This window comes from Papilio xuthus, unplaced genomic scaffold, assembly GCF_000836235.2.
Source record: "Papilio xuthus unplaced genomic scaffold, Pxut_1.1 DF827714.1, whole genome shotgun sequence".
NCBI lineage: Eukaryota > Metazoa > Arthropoda > Insecta > Lepidoptera > Papilionidae > Papilio > Papilio xuthus.
Genome location: NW_013530935.1, coordinates 3,962,558 through 3,978,192, shown reverse-complemented (window position 1 = coordinate 3,978,192; position 15,635 = coordinate 3,962,558). Strand labels below are relative to the sequence as shown.

Genomic DNA, 15,635 nt, shown 5'->3' with positions numbered 1-15,635 from the left:
TAAAGTTAAAGATACATACGTCGAAAACGATTTGAACGTAACATCTGAAGCACCTTCTAAAGTAGAAATATTGAAAGAATTTACTTCAGTTGAAATACAAGAAAGCCCAACAAAAGAACGTTCCTGTAAAACTAATTGTAAAAGACCACGATCATGGGCCACAACTGTCAAAGGTGAAACGAGAGATTTCTTTCGAATTTTGCAAACTAGTGAAGAGACAAATAAAAATGTTTAATTTATATGAAAATTTAACTACAATCTAATTGTTATGATGAAGCAGTTCACCAGCAACCAGCAGTAAAAACATCTATTTTTACAAATGGGCCGATTCGTCCTGTGAAATACCACGACCACAAGACAGGAGTAAACCGAAAGAAATTCTATATAGGAAGTTGACATATTTTGTACACCTCCTCCTCCGTCAATTAGAGGTAGGCAACGCATCTACAATTTTAGTTGTCTATGGGCAGCGGTCGTTTTGCTTTTTGGCGATGTCAGGTGGCCGTAAAATTATTTATTTATATTTTGTGGAGGATCTTGGAGTAATTATTATTGCTTATTTTTAAACTGTTGCTTGCGTTATAATAAATAGGCTACTTGTGATAATAATAATTCACCCTCGTCGTGAAATGAAAACAATATTTAATAACATTTATTTTTATTATTATATCTTACATATACTAAGTCTTTATAAGTACATTGAATTTTATATAATGTCAAACATTGTCTTAGAAAAAATAACAATAATGATATTATTAAGGCAGTAACAATTTGAGCATTTTATTTGTCTCACAATGAGTAAAAGTTTACTTAGTAATATTATAATTAACAAATACTACATATGTTATATTTAATTGACTAGCATAGGTTTAACCACATCGATATTAGTAGGATTCTTCTTTCTAAATGCATTTATGAGACAGTCGTTTGCAAATATTTTTTGATTTCCTTTATAATACGCTTCGATTTCCGCTAATGATTTGTTTTCCGTTTCCGGTAAATATAAATATAAATACATTGTTCCTATAAATGTAATAATGGCGTAGATAGCGAATGTACCACTAATATGGAAACTAGCTTCTAGGTTATAATTGGTCTTTGTCGCGAGAAACACTATGACGTAGTTAAATGCAGCTGCCAATCCAGTCGCCATACCTCGACTTCTGTAAAGTTAATTGTTATCTAAATAAATTAATTCATTTCGATAGACAAAGGTTAAGAGTGAAAGCATATCAGTTTTGAATTGTACATTAAAGGGTTAAAAGTTATTATTCCGACTTTAACAGTATTTATATAATTTAAGAAAATAATAATTTATTTAATACACGCAACTACGTCCGCTCGGAATTTTAAAAAAAAAAAAGCAGCCCACGTGTTCTTCCAGACTGTGTTCTACATCTATACTCAATTTCGGCGAGATCGATGCAGTCGTTCTAGAGATATATTCAAATAAACATCCATCTATCTAAACATTCGCGTTTATAATATTAGTAACACTAGCTCTCGCCCGCGACTCCGTCTTCGCGGAATTAAAATAAACTTATTTAGTAGCCTATGTGTTCTTTCAGACTATGTTCTACATCTATGTTAAATTTCAACATGATCTATGCTGCTGGAGATACCTTCAAACAACCATCCATCTATCTAAACAATCGCATTTATAATATTAGTAAGATAGACTTACCTAAATGGAAACACTTCTGACAACAAAATCCATGGAATTCCTAAGCTAGTTACGCACACTAGCGCCATTAATAATACGACTGGCAACATGTCTTTTGACTCCGGGAATGTACTCGCTTCGTACGAGAATACGGATATGGGAATCTTGATACTTGCATATACACTTATACTCAAACTGCAGATTGCTGTAGCTAGAAGCGATCCTACGACTAATTTTCTCTTCCCTATCGTCTTCACTATTACAGCGGATATTATATTCATTAAAATAAGCACAGCTCCAACTATAACCTGGAAGTAACAAAAACATTAATTATTTTTAATTCTAATGTTAGGAAACTACGAAACTATATCGGCGCAAGACTAGGCTTATTTAAATATTAACGTTCATGTCCCCTCACTAACCCATCTGACAATTCTTAGGATTCTAACTAATAATATCTAAAACTACTAATGACAACATCTTTTTTTTATAATAGATGGCGTTAGTAGTTTAATATAGTACGTTTTAATGTAATTTTAATTAATATGTTAAAAATCTCTCTTATAATTTGATTTTTTTTAATGTTACATTTGAATGTTATATTGATAAGAAAATTAAGAATATGAATATGTAAAAATACTTTATAGATTTACTAAACTAAAATACGAATAGAAAAATGGACATATTATAATTACTCTACGTGGGTTAATATAAATTATTTCTTGTACTGATAGGGTTCTGCGAAGAATTTTTAATATAACAAAAATCATGGAAGGTCGCCATTTTTTTTTAAGTTTAAGGGTATTTTATCCCTTAAATGCCAGCTTACCGTTGGATTCTGAACCCAAAACTCTGTATATAAAACATATCTTCATCCCCGTCATTATCTTTGACAAAACAGAATTAACAATATATTCCAACGGAGATTCTGATCTCAGAGACCCATGGTTAGGGTTACAGAATACTACACCTGTTAGTTAGTTAGTTTAACTTACCACGAAGGTTTTAGCGTCGTATTTCATGCCAAGAGCCTTACAAAAGTTGACCAGATTTGGTCGGACTGGGATAAGGCCACTTAAAGAATGAAATAGAAAATAAGCCATCACCAAAGTAAATGGTCTTATGGTCTCTTTGACGAAGAAAACATGTTTGAACTTTAGTATGATTTTTTCAACAAAACCGCAGTTCATGTGCTCACAGGAACCAGTTTCACTTTCTCCATCTCTAGCGCAAACTATGCATTGTTTATTGAGATCGTTATATCTAAGAAGTTCTTCAAACTCCTCCTTAACATCTTCCGGCTTCACCCAACCTCTTAGACGACATAGCGAATTCAACGCGTCTTTTTGGCGACCTTTTGATAACAGCCAAATTGGTGTTTCAGGTACCTGAAAATTTAAATTAAAGATTTTTTACACAATTATAAATTAAAGATTAAAAACATCGAGTGACACCTCTTTAAAGTCGGTTAACCGGAACCGGAAGTCACAATATAACGGATATACTAATTACAAAAGCACAGTAGCATCCGCCAGAATTAGTCCAACTGTAAAACCATAAATGGTTAAGTCTCTTATACGCCTTAAATTATTAGATTTCTCTTGTTGTAAAATTATAGAGCTGGTATTTAAACTTTCCTGGTTTTTACTATAATAACATTCGTAAGAAACGGGAGAAGTCAACCCGTAATCATGCCGCATGTATGCCGAAATATTGGGAGCTCAAACAACTAAATCGTGGTAAGAATCCCGTTGCTTAGGAATGTTATTATAGGGCTGGTAGCCTGCAGTTATTTTTTATTTGATCAAAAACATTAACAACACTTTAATTCTTTATTTGAATGTTTTATAATATAAAAATATATTTACCAATAATACGAGAGCCATAGTTGCTAACGGTACAGAAAGCGACACAAGTGCTGCCTGTCTCCAAGGCAACACAGTGCCCAGTAAGTACGCAACGAACATTCCCGCTGATGTGAAACCATTTGTCAATGTTGTAAGACATCCTCGGATTGATGGATCACTGAAATTGAATAAATATAAAATTAAGATTTTCTATTTTTAAAACTCAATAATTTAGTTTTTTTGTCATACATTTAAGTAAAATATACAGATATACAAATATTCAAACATACAACACTTATCATTCGGATGAGAATAATTATTTAAAATTCGCAATAGAATTTGATTGAATTTAAGATAAAAATACGCTGTTTTTTAAAAATTTCAATTATCAAAAGTAATTGAATTATAATAATAAAACACTTTAGTACTAAATTAGTAACCATACTTTTCTACCGGCCATGAATATAAAATGTCAAATTTGAATTCAGTCCTGGTCATTCTAAAAAACTTTAGTTGATAAAGCGAGCAACATAGGCAATTAAGTGCTATCCGATCTAAATTTATAATTTTTGTCGTGTGTTAGGCTTTTTTTTTTTAATTTAAAATAGTTTTTTTTTGTAAAAAAAAAAGCGGTTTCTATCAAAGAAACCATAAAATAACAATTCAATAATGTTAATTTTAATTTATTTCCTACTTGATGTAGGTTTTTTTTAATATCGTAAGTTGACCTATTAGGAGACATAAATAATTTGTTATATAGCATGATTTATTTTATCTATTTACCCAGATCTATACTAACATATAAACAACGTTATAAATACATTATATTCCTACTTGAACAAGAAAACAAAAATATCTGCACATGCAATTAAAAATACGAATACAAAATATTACTGAAAATAGAAATCAGTTCAATCGGTGCCTGTATACCGAATATCTTACTTACATATATTATAAATGCGAATGTTTGGATAGATGGATGTTTGTTTGAAGGTATCTCGGGAACGGCTCAATGGATCTTGATGAAATTTGGCATAGATGTAGAATATAGTCTGGAACAGCATATAGGCAACTAATAAAGTGTTTTGAATTCCGCGCAGGCGGAGTTTTTTTTTTATATCAAAAGGTGGCAAACGAGCGAGCGGCCACCTGAAATCGCTGAAATAGCGAAGTGACCGTTGCCCATAGACATACGCAATTGCATATGCGTTGCCTACCTTTAATCGACGGAGGAGAGGATGTACAGAAATAAAATATCTTCCCTATCCATGCATCCTCTCATCCGGAAAGTCCACTTCCACTTCCCATTCTTTCCTTATAAAGAAAAGGATGGGAAGGGAAAGAGGACTAAATTAGGCCTCCGGTACGCACACTCATCAGACGAAACGCGGAATCGCTTCCACTTCACGCCTGTCTTCTGTGTGGTCGTGGTATTTCACCGGGCGAGCCGGGCCGATTCGTGCGAAGATGTTAAAGCGGGCTCTACCACAGTTAGAGTGGCGGGCGACAGCTAGTTTTATATAAAACTGTTACAGACAACGTTATATTTTTTAATGACTATTTGTCACAATGTGTGTGTTCTCTTTAGTAGTAATAGTTGTCCTCGCACTTGCACAAAAGTATTATATAAAGGATGTTAGAATTTTTATAGGTGATTTCTCCTTGGACTTGGACTTCTATTACCTCTTGGGGTTATACTTCGTAGTTGTTCCCGGTAAATGAAAAAAATATTATACAGAATGTTGTATTTTTCATCAGGGGATATACTTGTACATCTATCTAAGGGAAATAGATGTAGAGCGATAATGAAGTTATTATTTAAATTTAAATAAGATATCAAGAATTGTGTTACTTTGTGTTTGCTAATTACATAAAATTTTAAAATCGCATTCAAAATTTTATTTCTAAAAATGTTATCATTAATTCAATGATTCATAATGCTAATTTAGTTATTAATTATAGTTGGTTATCATATTAGCATAATGGTATGTATTTCTAAAAATAAAGTTATTTACATTAGATATCTATTAATAGCCCTAATTAATAAAAAAAGTCTGAAATCATGTTGGCGCGGTTGTAATTAAAAATAATTATTATAGATTTATCTATCAATACTAAATTAAACTACGAGATAAATTGCCACATTAATCTTTGTACTATATTACGGATAAATCAGAGACTCGTTTTTATACAAAGACACTTTGATCTTAAATTATTCAAACTTTCGTGCGACATTATACTAAACTGATATATAAACATGGCTAAATACTCACGTATATACGTCCGGTGAATACGTAGTGAGCGACGGGCCGCGTCCGCGAAATAATACCAGTACCACTCATCCTGATGAAGGGCCCCCGATGGGCTCGAAACTAGTCGGAGCCGCCACCGGTCGGATATACGTGAGTGTTTAGCCGTGTTTATATATCAGTTTACACTTTGATGTGTATGTTAAATTAATTTGTCAAAAATAAAACCCTAGCAGAAGTGGTAGAGCCCGCTTTAATATAGCACAAATTCTCAAATAGCGGTTCGCCTGGTGAAATACGACGACCACACAGAAGACAGGCGTGAAGTGGAAGCAATTCCGCGTTGCGTCTGATGAGTGTGCGTCCCGGAGGTCTAATTTTAATCCTCTTTCACTTCCCACCATTTTTCTTATAAGGCAGAGATGCGAAGTGAAAGTGGATTTCCGCATGAGAGGATGCATGGAAAGGGAAAGTATTGCCTTTCTGTGCACCCCCTCCTTCGTCGATTAAAGGTAGGCAACGCATATGCAATTGCGTATGGCTAAGTGCAACGGTCGCTTTGCTCTCAGTGATTTTAGGTAACCGCTTGCTCGTTTGTCACCTTACTATATAAAAAAAGTCAAAAAGTATTTGCTTTGGCACATCGGGAAGAATACTCAGGCCAACATGCAACAGAGGCGCCCAATGGCCAAAACATCCATCGATTTATCCAAACATTCGTATTTATAACATTAGTAAGAAGATTAGTAAGATTACAGTCCATTACGGTGAATGCAGACATATTCTGACGTTGTCAGAATATTTATCTATTACCAGTGATCATAATAAATGTAGAATATAGTAGCTAATACTTACGTTACTTCACCAACATAGGTGACAGATGGCGCTTCCATGATTCCTATGCCTATACCCAAGAGCGCGTTACCGACGAACAGGGAAGGTACATTCCACGCGTAGTACATCAGCAGCCAAGCGATTAAATGCGGTATATTAACTAGAAATAAAGCCTTTTTTCGTCCGAAGTAGTCCAAAAGAGGCCCCGAAAATATACTGCCCACAGGTTGACATAAAAACGCCATACTTCCTGCAATTAAAAGTGTTTATCTTTACGATTCGGATGCATTAGAAAATTTAAATTTTTGTTCGTATATGTATATTTTCGTAATAAATTTACATATTCAAGTGACCGTTTAAACAAGTATTATAAAACAGAAAATAGATTATTTTATTTTTTATAGCTTTTGTCCAAAATTTTTGCTTTCAATTTATATTACAAATTTATTTATGATCAAATTATTGATGTGCCAGCTTAACTTCGTTTTCTGTTCAGCTTTAGATTGTCTTGAGAATAATTTAACAAACCAGATATACTTATAGCCTATATAGCCTCAGTATAATACAATTAGCGAGTATTCAGTGAGATTTTTTTTATAAAACACCGTTATAATATCAGGTTGTCATGGACCAGGGAGTCGTATAGCGGAAATGGTGTCAACTCGACGTACTTGTTTTTGTTAATTATGTCGTCTACCTACTTTACCCGCAATTAAGGATAATTTAATTGAAAACAACTTAATAAAAGTCCTTTGAACTTTTAAGAGCACTACTATTTAAGAAGGTTTAACTATTTTGATATTTCTATAGAAAAAAGATAAGACTTAAAAAAATTAACTTGTAGATATTGTTAGAAAGAAAATCTGACACAGTACACAGGTACTGGTGCAACACTAGCCTTACTAAAATGTCGACGTTTATATGTCCCTTCACTAATAATTCTGACAATTGACTTGATAACGAAAGTGCGTCATTCGCGCCAAAGGAATCTTACTAATAATGTCTAAAAATATGAAAGTGCTAGACTCCAGCAACAACATCTGCTACACGAATGATACAGGCTCAACTGATGCAATACCACAACAACTTAGAAGATAGACAACACGTAACAATGTATCACTGAAGTGGAAACTGTTTACAATTTATATAAAACTAGCTATCGCCCGCGACTCTGATCACACGGAATTTTATTAAAAAACTTATTTATTAGCTTATGGGTTCCAGACTATGTTTTACATCTGTGCTGATTTCATCGAGATCAGTTGAGCGGTTCTGGAGATTTCTTCAAACAAACATTTAGTCAAAAATTCACATTTATCACATACTCACAGTAAGATCATATAATTGTTTCATTTCTATTTCACCTCGACTCAGTTTAATTCAGAAATTAATTTTTTGTGACCTCATTTTTATTAATAACTAACTGATATAAAAATTAATATTTAATTACGTTATAAAACTACTTAAATGGTAATACGTCTTAAATATATGTGGCCTTACTAAGATACCTTAGTTCAAGGTGCTGCTTGCGTAAGAAATCATGGGGGTAATTAAAATGTTAAACAAACATAATATACGATATAAACGACTGTATACCGACATATTAAGCCGACACCTCGTGGCCAAAGATAATAATACAAGCTATAGCCCGCGATTCTTTCCACGCGGAATTAAAAAAAAACAACAGTTGTAGCCTATGTGTTCTTCCAGAGTGTGTTCTATATGTATGCCAATTCATCGAGATCCGTTCAACCGTTCTAGAGATACCTTTAAACAAACATTCATCCATCTAAGCATTCGCATTTATAATATTAGTAAGAGTAAGATGTTTGATTATGAATTATCGTACAATTTGAAACAATAGGCGATAGCAATTTGTAATTGATATTAGCCACATTTATTTACTTTAACATCTGAATAATATTAATATTAAGATAATTGGTGGTATAGATTTTTAATCACATTTTTCACGAACATAATTAAAAAAGATACATAATTAATCACATTTCATACGCCTACAGAAAAATGTTAAACATAAGAAGTATCTCCAATTTATGTAGAACTTTATCTCTTAAGCTTTAACTGCTAACATTAATTAAAGTTTCTCCGAACTTGTCAGTGACATGTAAAAAATAAGACTAGTTTCTGTAACCGTTACGTATCCACTCGCAAAGACATGAACAAAAACATATAACTATCTCAGATATTTTTCAAGGGTTAAACAAGGATGGCAAGATTGCTGTTATTGCAGTAACGCGTGGCATGATTTAAATCAATCATTAAGTAGTTTGATATTGAAGGTTTTAATACGAAACTGTATCTCGCCCACACCCGACGAATAAATTTAAGATAAAGGTATTGTAAATTTACATAAATATATTACGTTTTTATTTTAATTCAGATAACCATGAATTTATTTCTTATCTTCGTATCGATTCGGTTAAAACATGTATAAAACAAACTAATAAATAAGCAAGCGTCGTTTCACAGTAAATAATTTAATAATAAACTAAAATTACCATAATAACGTTATCTAACTGAATAGATTACAGTTATGGAATTCTACGGATCCCTCTGAGATAATACCTGTGCAAAAAACACATCGACATCCCTCTCATTGTCTAAGAAAAGGACTGAGACAACAATATATTTTTGTACAGATGTTTCAACAGTCAAGGTTACACCGAGTTTGGAAGACGATGGAAAACCACGGAACATATTTATCTACGGTCCGTCCACCTTCTATTAATAATCCTATCCTAATGCTAAGGACGGTAAACGTTAAGATTATTTGCAATACTTGATATGCTTTTCATCTCAAAAAAAACAACGTGGGTGCAACTTAACTAACAACTACATTTATGACCTATTAAATACTCTTCATAATATTATAAGACAGGTTGTTGAAAGCGTTAATATATAAGCTGTTAATGCCTCTTTAAGGCAAACAGTATTCAGTCACAAAAAATACTGCCCTTGGGTTAGACGAACTGCATTCGCTCCGAAGCGATTCCATAACGAAGTTCAAAAATGTATAGAACTGACAATAACTTTCGATCGACGCGCGTCGGTTCCATACAATTTTAAATTACGCTACGGAATCGGTTCGAAGCCAATGCAATTTGTTTAACTCCGCTGGTGCATAGGAAGGGCGGCACACTATGTACTACTTATCACTACATCTCTATCAGCCGTCATATCTGAATCTTCTTAGGTATGTCCTTTTTCACACAATTATTTGAACTTTCTTTATGTTTGTAGCCTTCCGTTCAATATTATTACTTTGCATCGATAGCATAAAGGATGTATTTATATTTATTGTTGTTTTTGTAATAAAAATATAACGAGCGTTTCATATGCAAATTATATGTAAAATGTTTAAAGGAAACTGCTAATGGAAATAATGACACGTAACTATGACAATATTTTAATATATGTAAAATAATGATATTAAATAATACATTGATTTGAAATTTGTTCACTGACGCTCATTTTGACGAATGGATCAATTTATTTAACGTTTAATTTTAATGATACAAATTTATGTCACTTCTACGACAATTTTATGTAATTGATAGATAAGATTGTAATTGATAAAGTAATATTTTTAAGTAATTACAATATTTTTTTTTTATTTAAAATGTAACAAGTACTTTAAGAAAATTTTAACATCCTTTGTAGCATTGTACAATCGCACCCAATCTTATTAATATTATAAATGTGAATGTTGGTATGGATGTTTATTTGAAGGTATCTGCAGAACGGCTCAACGGATTTCGATGAAATTTGGCATAGATGTAGAGCTTAGTCTTTAAGTATTTTTTTCGAATTCCGCGCGGACGAAAAAGGAAGATTTCAGCGCTGTGAGTTGTTTTGAATTTATTTGAAAAAAAATACTTTTTATATTAACGTTTTTATTATGTTAAAAGAGTTAACGTTTTTAAAATAAATAATGTCATTAGTTACAATAACAGTGATCATTCGCAAAACAATATTTATATTAGTAAGTCGAATACAAACGCCTTTCTTAGGATTTTTTTTTCTTTGTTTTTTAGTAAAGTTCAATACTGTATTTAGTCGTGACATTTTGAAAATGTTAATTAATAATAAAACACAATATTGCTAACAAATAATTATGTTTTTGATTTGTTTTTCAATCAACATTAAAAAATATTTTAGTTTATTTTACTTTTAATTTTTACACAACACATTTCCCCCAATTTTGAAATTAATTTCTTTATACTGGTAAACATTTACATCACGCACACAAATGACATTTCGAAAGTCAAACTTATATAAAACGCCCAAACTATAGCATTAGAAAATGTAAGTCTGTCGTCTCTGTCTACCCCTTTGGATTACCGGCGTGAATATTATTGCATCAGCAAAGAATTAAGACTTATTATCTGACTATGCTAATACACATCCTGCTTTATAAAATTGGACCTTTTGTGTCAATACCAAAAATAAAATTAGCACTTAAGCGCAAATTCCGATATTTGAGAACAAAATAATAATATACTGCATAATTTGATTTGTGAAAAAGATAATTCGAATATTATTCCTAAAATATCTTGCATACGATCTGGTACACAGTTTCCCCCCTTCATTTAATATCAATCTCTTATTTTATGATAACCTACAGGACTTTTTATGTTTATTACTTTTTAATAAAAAAAAGTCAACAAATGCTAAATTCAGAAATGAAGTCAATGGGAGTATAAAGTTGTGCCCGACTGTTTTTACTTCTTTTTTATTTCGAGATGCTACAAACAAGCGAAGAACTATATTTGTTCGACGTAAACATGTTTTATAGTTACGTTATTAAGTAATTTAGTAAAATAGTATGTACAAAATTATTCAGAATGTAGCCAGTTATTAAAGCTTATATTGCAAAGCTGTTCAGTTCTCGGAATAGATTGGCGATAACAAGCCAGAGATCCTTAATCAGGTGTCCACAACCTGTGGCTCTGTACAGTTATAAATGTTTACCTCTATTAAATAATTCAATGACATAGAGTAAACATTAACAGCAATTTCATGATTTTTAAAATAAAATAAATATGCACAAACATTTTTATAAGAGGTCGTTTTTATAAGGGTCGCCCCTTGGTCCCAAATGGTTTTTTTATTAAAATAGCTTTATGTACTTCCCTGTTTATATAAACACATTACCTTATTAAATTTATTTATTTAAATTTTCACAATTATCCGCTCAAGCAATTTCCTTAAAGAGATACAAACTTTTCGCTTCACGTATTGTAAGTTTATGTCGGGTAAGTTTGCAAAAAACTGACGAAAGATTGTCGACCCCTGGCAAGTGGTCAGAATGAACCGACCGTTATACTACCTGTATCGTTTAAAAATAGACATAAGTTGTTTTTGAAAGTCCTTGTTTCAAGCTTACTTTGAGAATTATAAAGATTCTAGAGTATGAACAAGTGTAGTAAGGTAATAAAGATAAGTTTTTTTCTTACCAAACCACGAGGCTTGCTTCTTGTTAATTGAAAGACCTTCCTTTGCATCCAGTACTTCAGGCAAGACCATAGTGACGAAGCTTATCGACATGCCAAGCCCAACTAGTAGAAAATCTAACGATAAACATGCCAACACCTGGAAAAAATGCACAAAGTATACGTTATTAATTCGACAGACATTCCTCACTCGTCATAATTCCCAATAAAATCATCGTTCTTTCAGAAAATATATATTTTGCATTTTATAATCTAAATTTATTGTGTAAAAATCAAATAAAATATTCAAACCCTTTTAATTCAATGATAAATGTGAGAAATATGATAAAAAAAAATCTACAATATTCTTCATATATCTTCTATTTAACAAATAAACTAATCAAATATTTAATAACATAATATATGAGGTTGTAAATATTTCTAAAATTTTATAGAAAAAAAGTAAAACAAATTAATAAAAACAACACTAATAAAATATATTTATTCCTAAGCATTTTAAATGGTGTCATTTATTATAGCGTATGGCACTAAAATCTTTATATTATGCACATATAATTATGTCTATTGTGCATCATGTTAAACGTATCATATTCATTATCATATATAATATTTGATGATCGCGATGATAATTTAAAAATAAAAAGTTGCATTTTACTTTTTTAAGGTTAAATGTCAATCAAATTATTGCCTGCCATTGTGATTATCAAATCATTTAAGTATAATTTTCTACATTTTATAGTTAATGTTATTTTATTTATAGGTATAAGTGAATATCTTATTAAATTAAAAAAAAATATGTTAAAAATTAGATTTCTTTACCATAAAAAATTAAAAAATATATTTATTTTTTTCGTTTTATATTCATTATTACTAAAGTCGAGTGTCAGCACCAAACGGCTCAATCTATCAACAACTAATAAGTAATTAATTTGACCAAAAAAATAAAAAAGGGCAAGTTTTACAAAGTTATAAATTTGTTAAAGATCCTACCTGAGATGATACAACTCTCCATCGACCGATTTTCTTTACTTCATCATTCATTTGGATAGTCATCTTACACAAATTATTTCTTCTCAGTTCCAACCAGCCAGTAACACTATCGTTGCAACTTGCACAAATATATCAGCTGTAGCACATTTATAATCTTGTTTTGATATGAAACTCCTTATTTGTCACTTTTATTGTCTATATTAATTGTTATTTAATAAACATATCACTATCTTCACACACACAATAACAATCAAGATACTAAACTACACACTTTTAATTTAATTTTTTGTGTAACGGAAAAATTGACATTTTTTTCTTAAACATTAAAATTACTTTATGAAATTGGATAGATCGAACCATTCTCGTTGGCACAAATGTTCGAAATGAATACCATAAGCTTTCCATTTAATAAGACAATCAATAATTAATAAACATTACTTAATTATTAAGATTTAATGTATACCATTTAAATAACTTCCGATTATTGCAACATAATGTTTTATAACAATTTACATAGATTTGTATGCATGTATTACAATTCTTCTAAGAAATATAACGGATTATAAAACGAGATTTTAAATTAAACTGAAGAGAGAATAGTTTTTTGATGATCTTAGAAACTACTGAGCACTCTTTTATAGAATATTTTACTATTTTATAAAAGAAAGTCGTGTTAGTTACACTATTTATAACTCAAGAAAGGCTTTACCGATATGGCTGAAAATTGCTTAGAGCTTAGAGCCAGGAGACGGACATAGGATACTATTTATTCATTTTTTTCGAATTTATGCCTTGAAGAGCTGCTTTTTATTTAACTTACTAATGTTATAAATGCGAATGTTTAGATGGATGTGATGTGGATGGATGGATGGATGGGTGGGCTACACTAATTAAGTTTTTTTTATATATCCACGCGGATGGAGTCGCGGTCGTCAGCTAGTTCATTATTAGTGCAATATTTTCTTATATGAGAAGTCGCCTTTTTAAACGAAAAATTTATAAAATTCATCTATGTTAATTAATATTTGATTTATGATAGTTGTTTCATATTTGCAAGACACGTGTAAGCGCTAAAATTGACTCGCTATGACATTCAAAATTTAATTCAAATAGGAATATCTAACCGTCGAATTTCACTGCTGTTACTCATCATACCTTATGTCATACTAATATTATAAATGCGAAAGTTTGAATGGAAGGACGTTTGTTACTACTGGTAGGAAGAAAATCCGACACTGTGTCGGTGTACTGGCGCAACACTAGGCTCACTAAAATTTCGACGTTTACGTCCTTTCACTAATCATTCTGACATTTGACTTTGTAATTAAAACGCGCCATTTGCGCCAAAGGAATCTAATAAATAATGTCTAAACTACGTAACACCTAAGCGGCTTAACAGATAAACGGCGAAGCGTCAATATTTTGTGAAAGCTCAATTACTGTACTAAAATTATAAGAACCTATGATACTCCTCTAATAATAAGCTACGTTTTTTGTAAAAAAAACCCCGAAACAAATGCGGATATGCGGACAGACTGTCAAAAATTTCAGAAATTGGTTTTCTTTAAGAAGCTTACGTTACAAATTTTGATAATTTTTCTGCAAAATATATCAGATGTGTATTAAATAAACAAATAAAAGAATAAAACAGCATAGCTTTTAGTTTCAATATTTTATTTAAATCCGAGATTAAATGAACATTTAAATGCGTGCATATTTGAAAAGCTAAGAAATAATCTCAAAAGGTTATCTCCAATATAATATAAAAACGGTTGTTTGTATGTATTTCTCACGCTGTAATTATAAACAATCTGTTCCTAAATTAGCAAAATTATTATATAAATCGATCATTGGTGTCTTCGATATTTTGATTATTATTTTACTAAAATATAATATTTTATATTTCTATTCTTCTATTCTTCTATACGTGTATGTAATAAAGAGAAGAAATATAGTTTATATTTCATTATTTAAAAATTGCATCGAAAATGTCGGGTCATTTAGCTAGTATCTAATAAATTCTAAACGTATCCTTTATTAATTTATTATTCTTATTAACAATGCCTTATCGGACAAATTCAAGAGACGTTTAATTTTATGAAGGTCATGTATAATTTTGTTACAGGCAACATTCTGTTATTCCTTATATCTCACTAATATTATAAATGCGAATGTTTGGATGTATAGACGGATGAGTTTTAGAAGTTATCTTCAGAACGACTTCATGGATGTTGCTGAAATTTGGCTTAGTTGTAGAACATAGTCAGGATGAACAAATAATTAACTTTTTTAACTCCGAGAGGTGGTCAGCGCTGTTCGTAGCCGCAGGCGACAGCTACTCCTTTATATTTCTATTTACGAAATACTTATTTCGGGGAGTTAAAAGTCTAATAGTATAGAAAAAGTTTGTATCTCTTTATGTTAGGGCTGAATTTTACGGGGAAAAAAAAAGTGAAGAACAAAACTTTCGCATACACGCACATAAGTAACTGCCAGTACGTGTTAAAAATTCGTTCTCATTTACATTTCTGTTTTAATATTTTGTGCTACGTTAATTCAATTGTTTAAAATCGCTGAC

General features: G+C 31.2%; 1 protein-coding gene across 4 annotated transcripts in view; it reads right to left on the bottom strand.

Moving 5' to 3' along the window:
* Window positions 1-691: 691 nt before the first annotated feature.
* LOC106116623 (facilitated trehalose transporter Tret1) overlaps window positions 692-15,635 on the bottom strand; it is a 31,106-nt gene continuing 16,162 nt past the window's right edge. For 2 of the 4 annotated variants that reach the window (XM_013310512.1, XM_013310509.1), the window contains exons 2-8: window positions 13,058-13,287; window positions 12,071-12,206; window positions 6,615-6,843; window positions 3,532-3,688; window positions 2,659-3,051; window positions 1,685-1,971; window positions 692-1,163 (exon numbers count right to left, since the gene is read on the bottom strand). In XM_013310512.1, the coding sequence (XP_013165966.1) occupies window positions 851-1,163; window positions 1,685-1,971; window positions 2,659-3,051; window positions 3,532-3,688; window positions 6,615-6,843; window positions 12,071-12,206; window positions 13,058-13,120 (1,578 nt within the window). In that variant the 5' untranslated portion in view covers window positions 13,121-13,287 and the 3' untranslated portion in view covers window positions 692-850. Of the gene's footprint in view, window positions 1,164-1,684; window positions 1,972-2,658; window positions 3,052-3,531; window positions 3,689-6,614; window positions 6,844-12,070; window positions 12,207-13,057; window positions 13,373-15,635 lie in introns of all 4 variants that reach the window. The other 2 variants (XM_013310510.1, XM_013310511.1) reach the window with 2 other exon arrangements.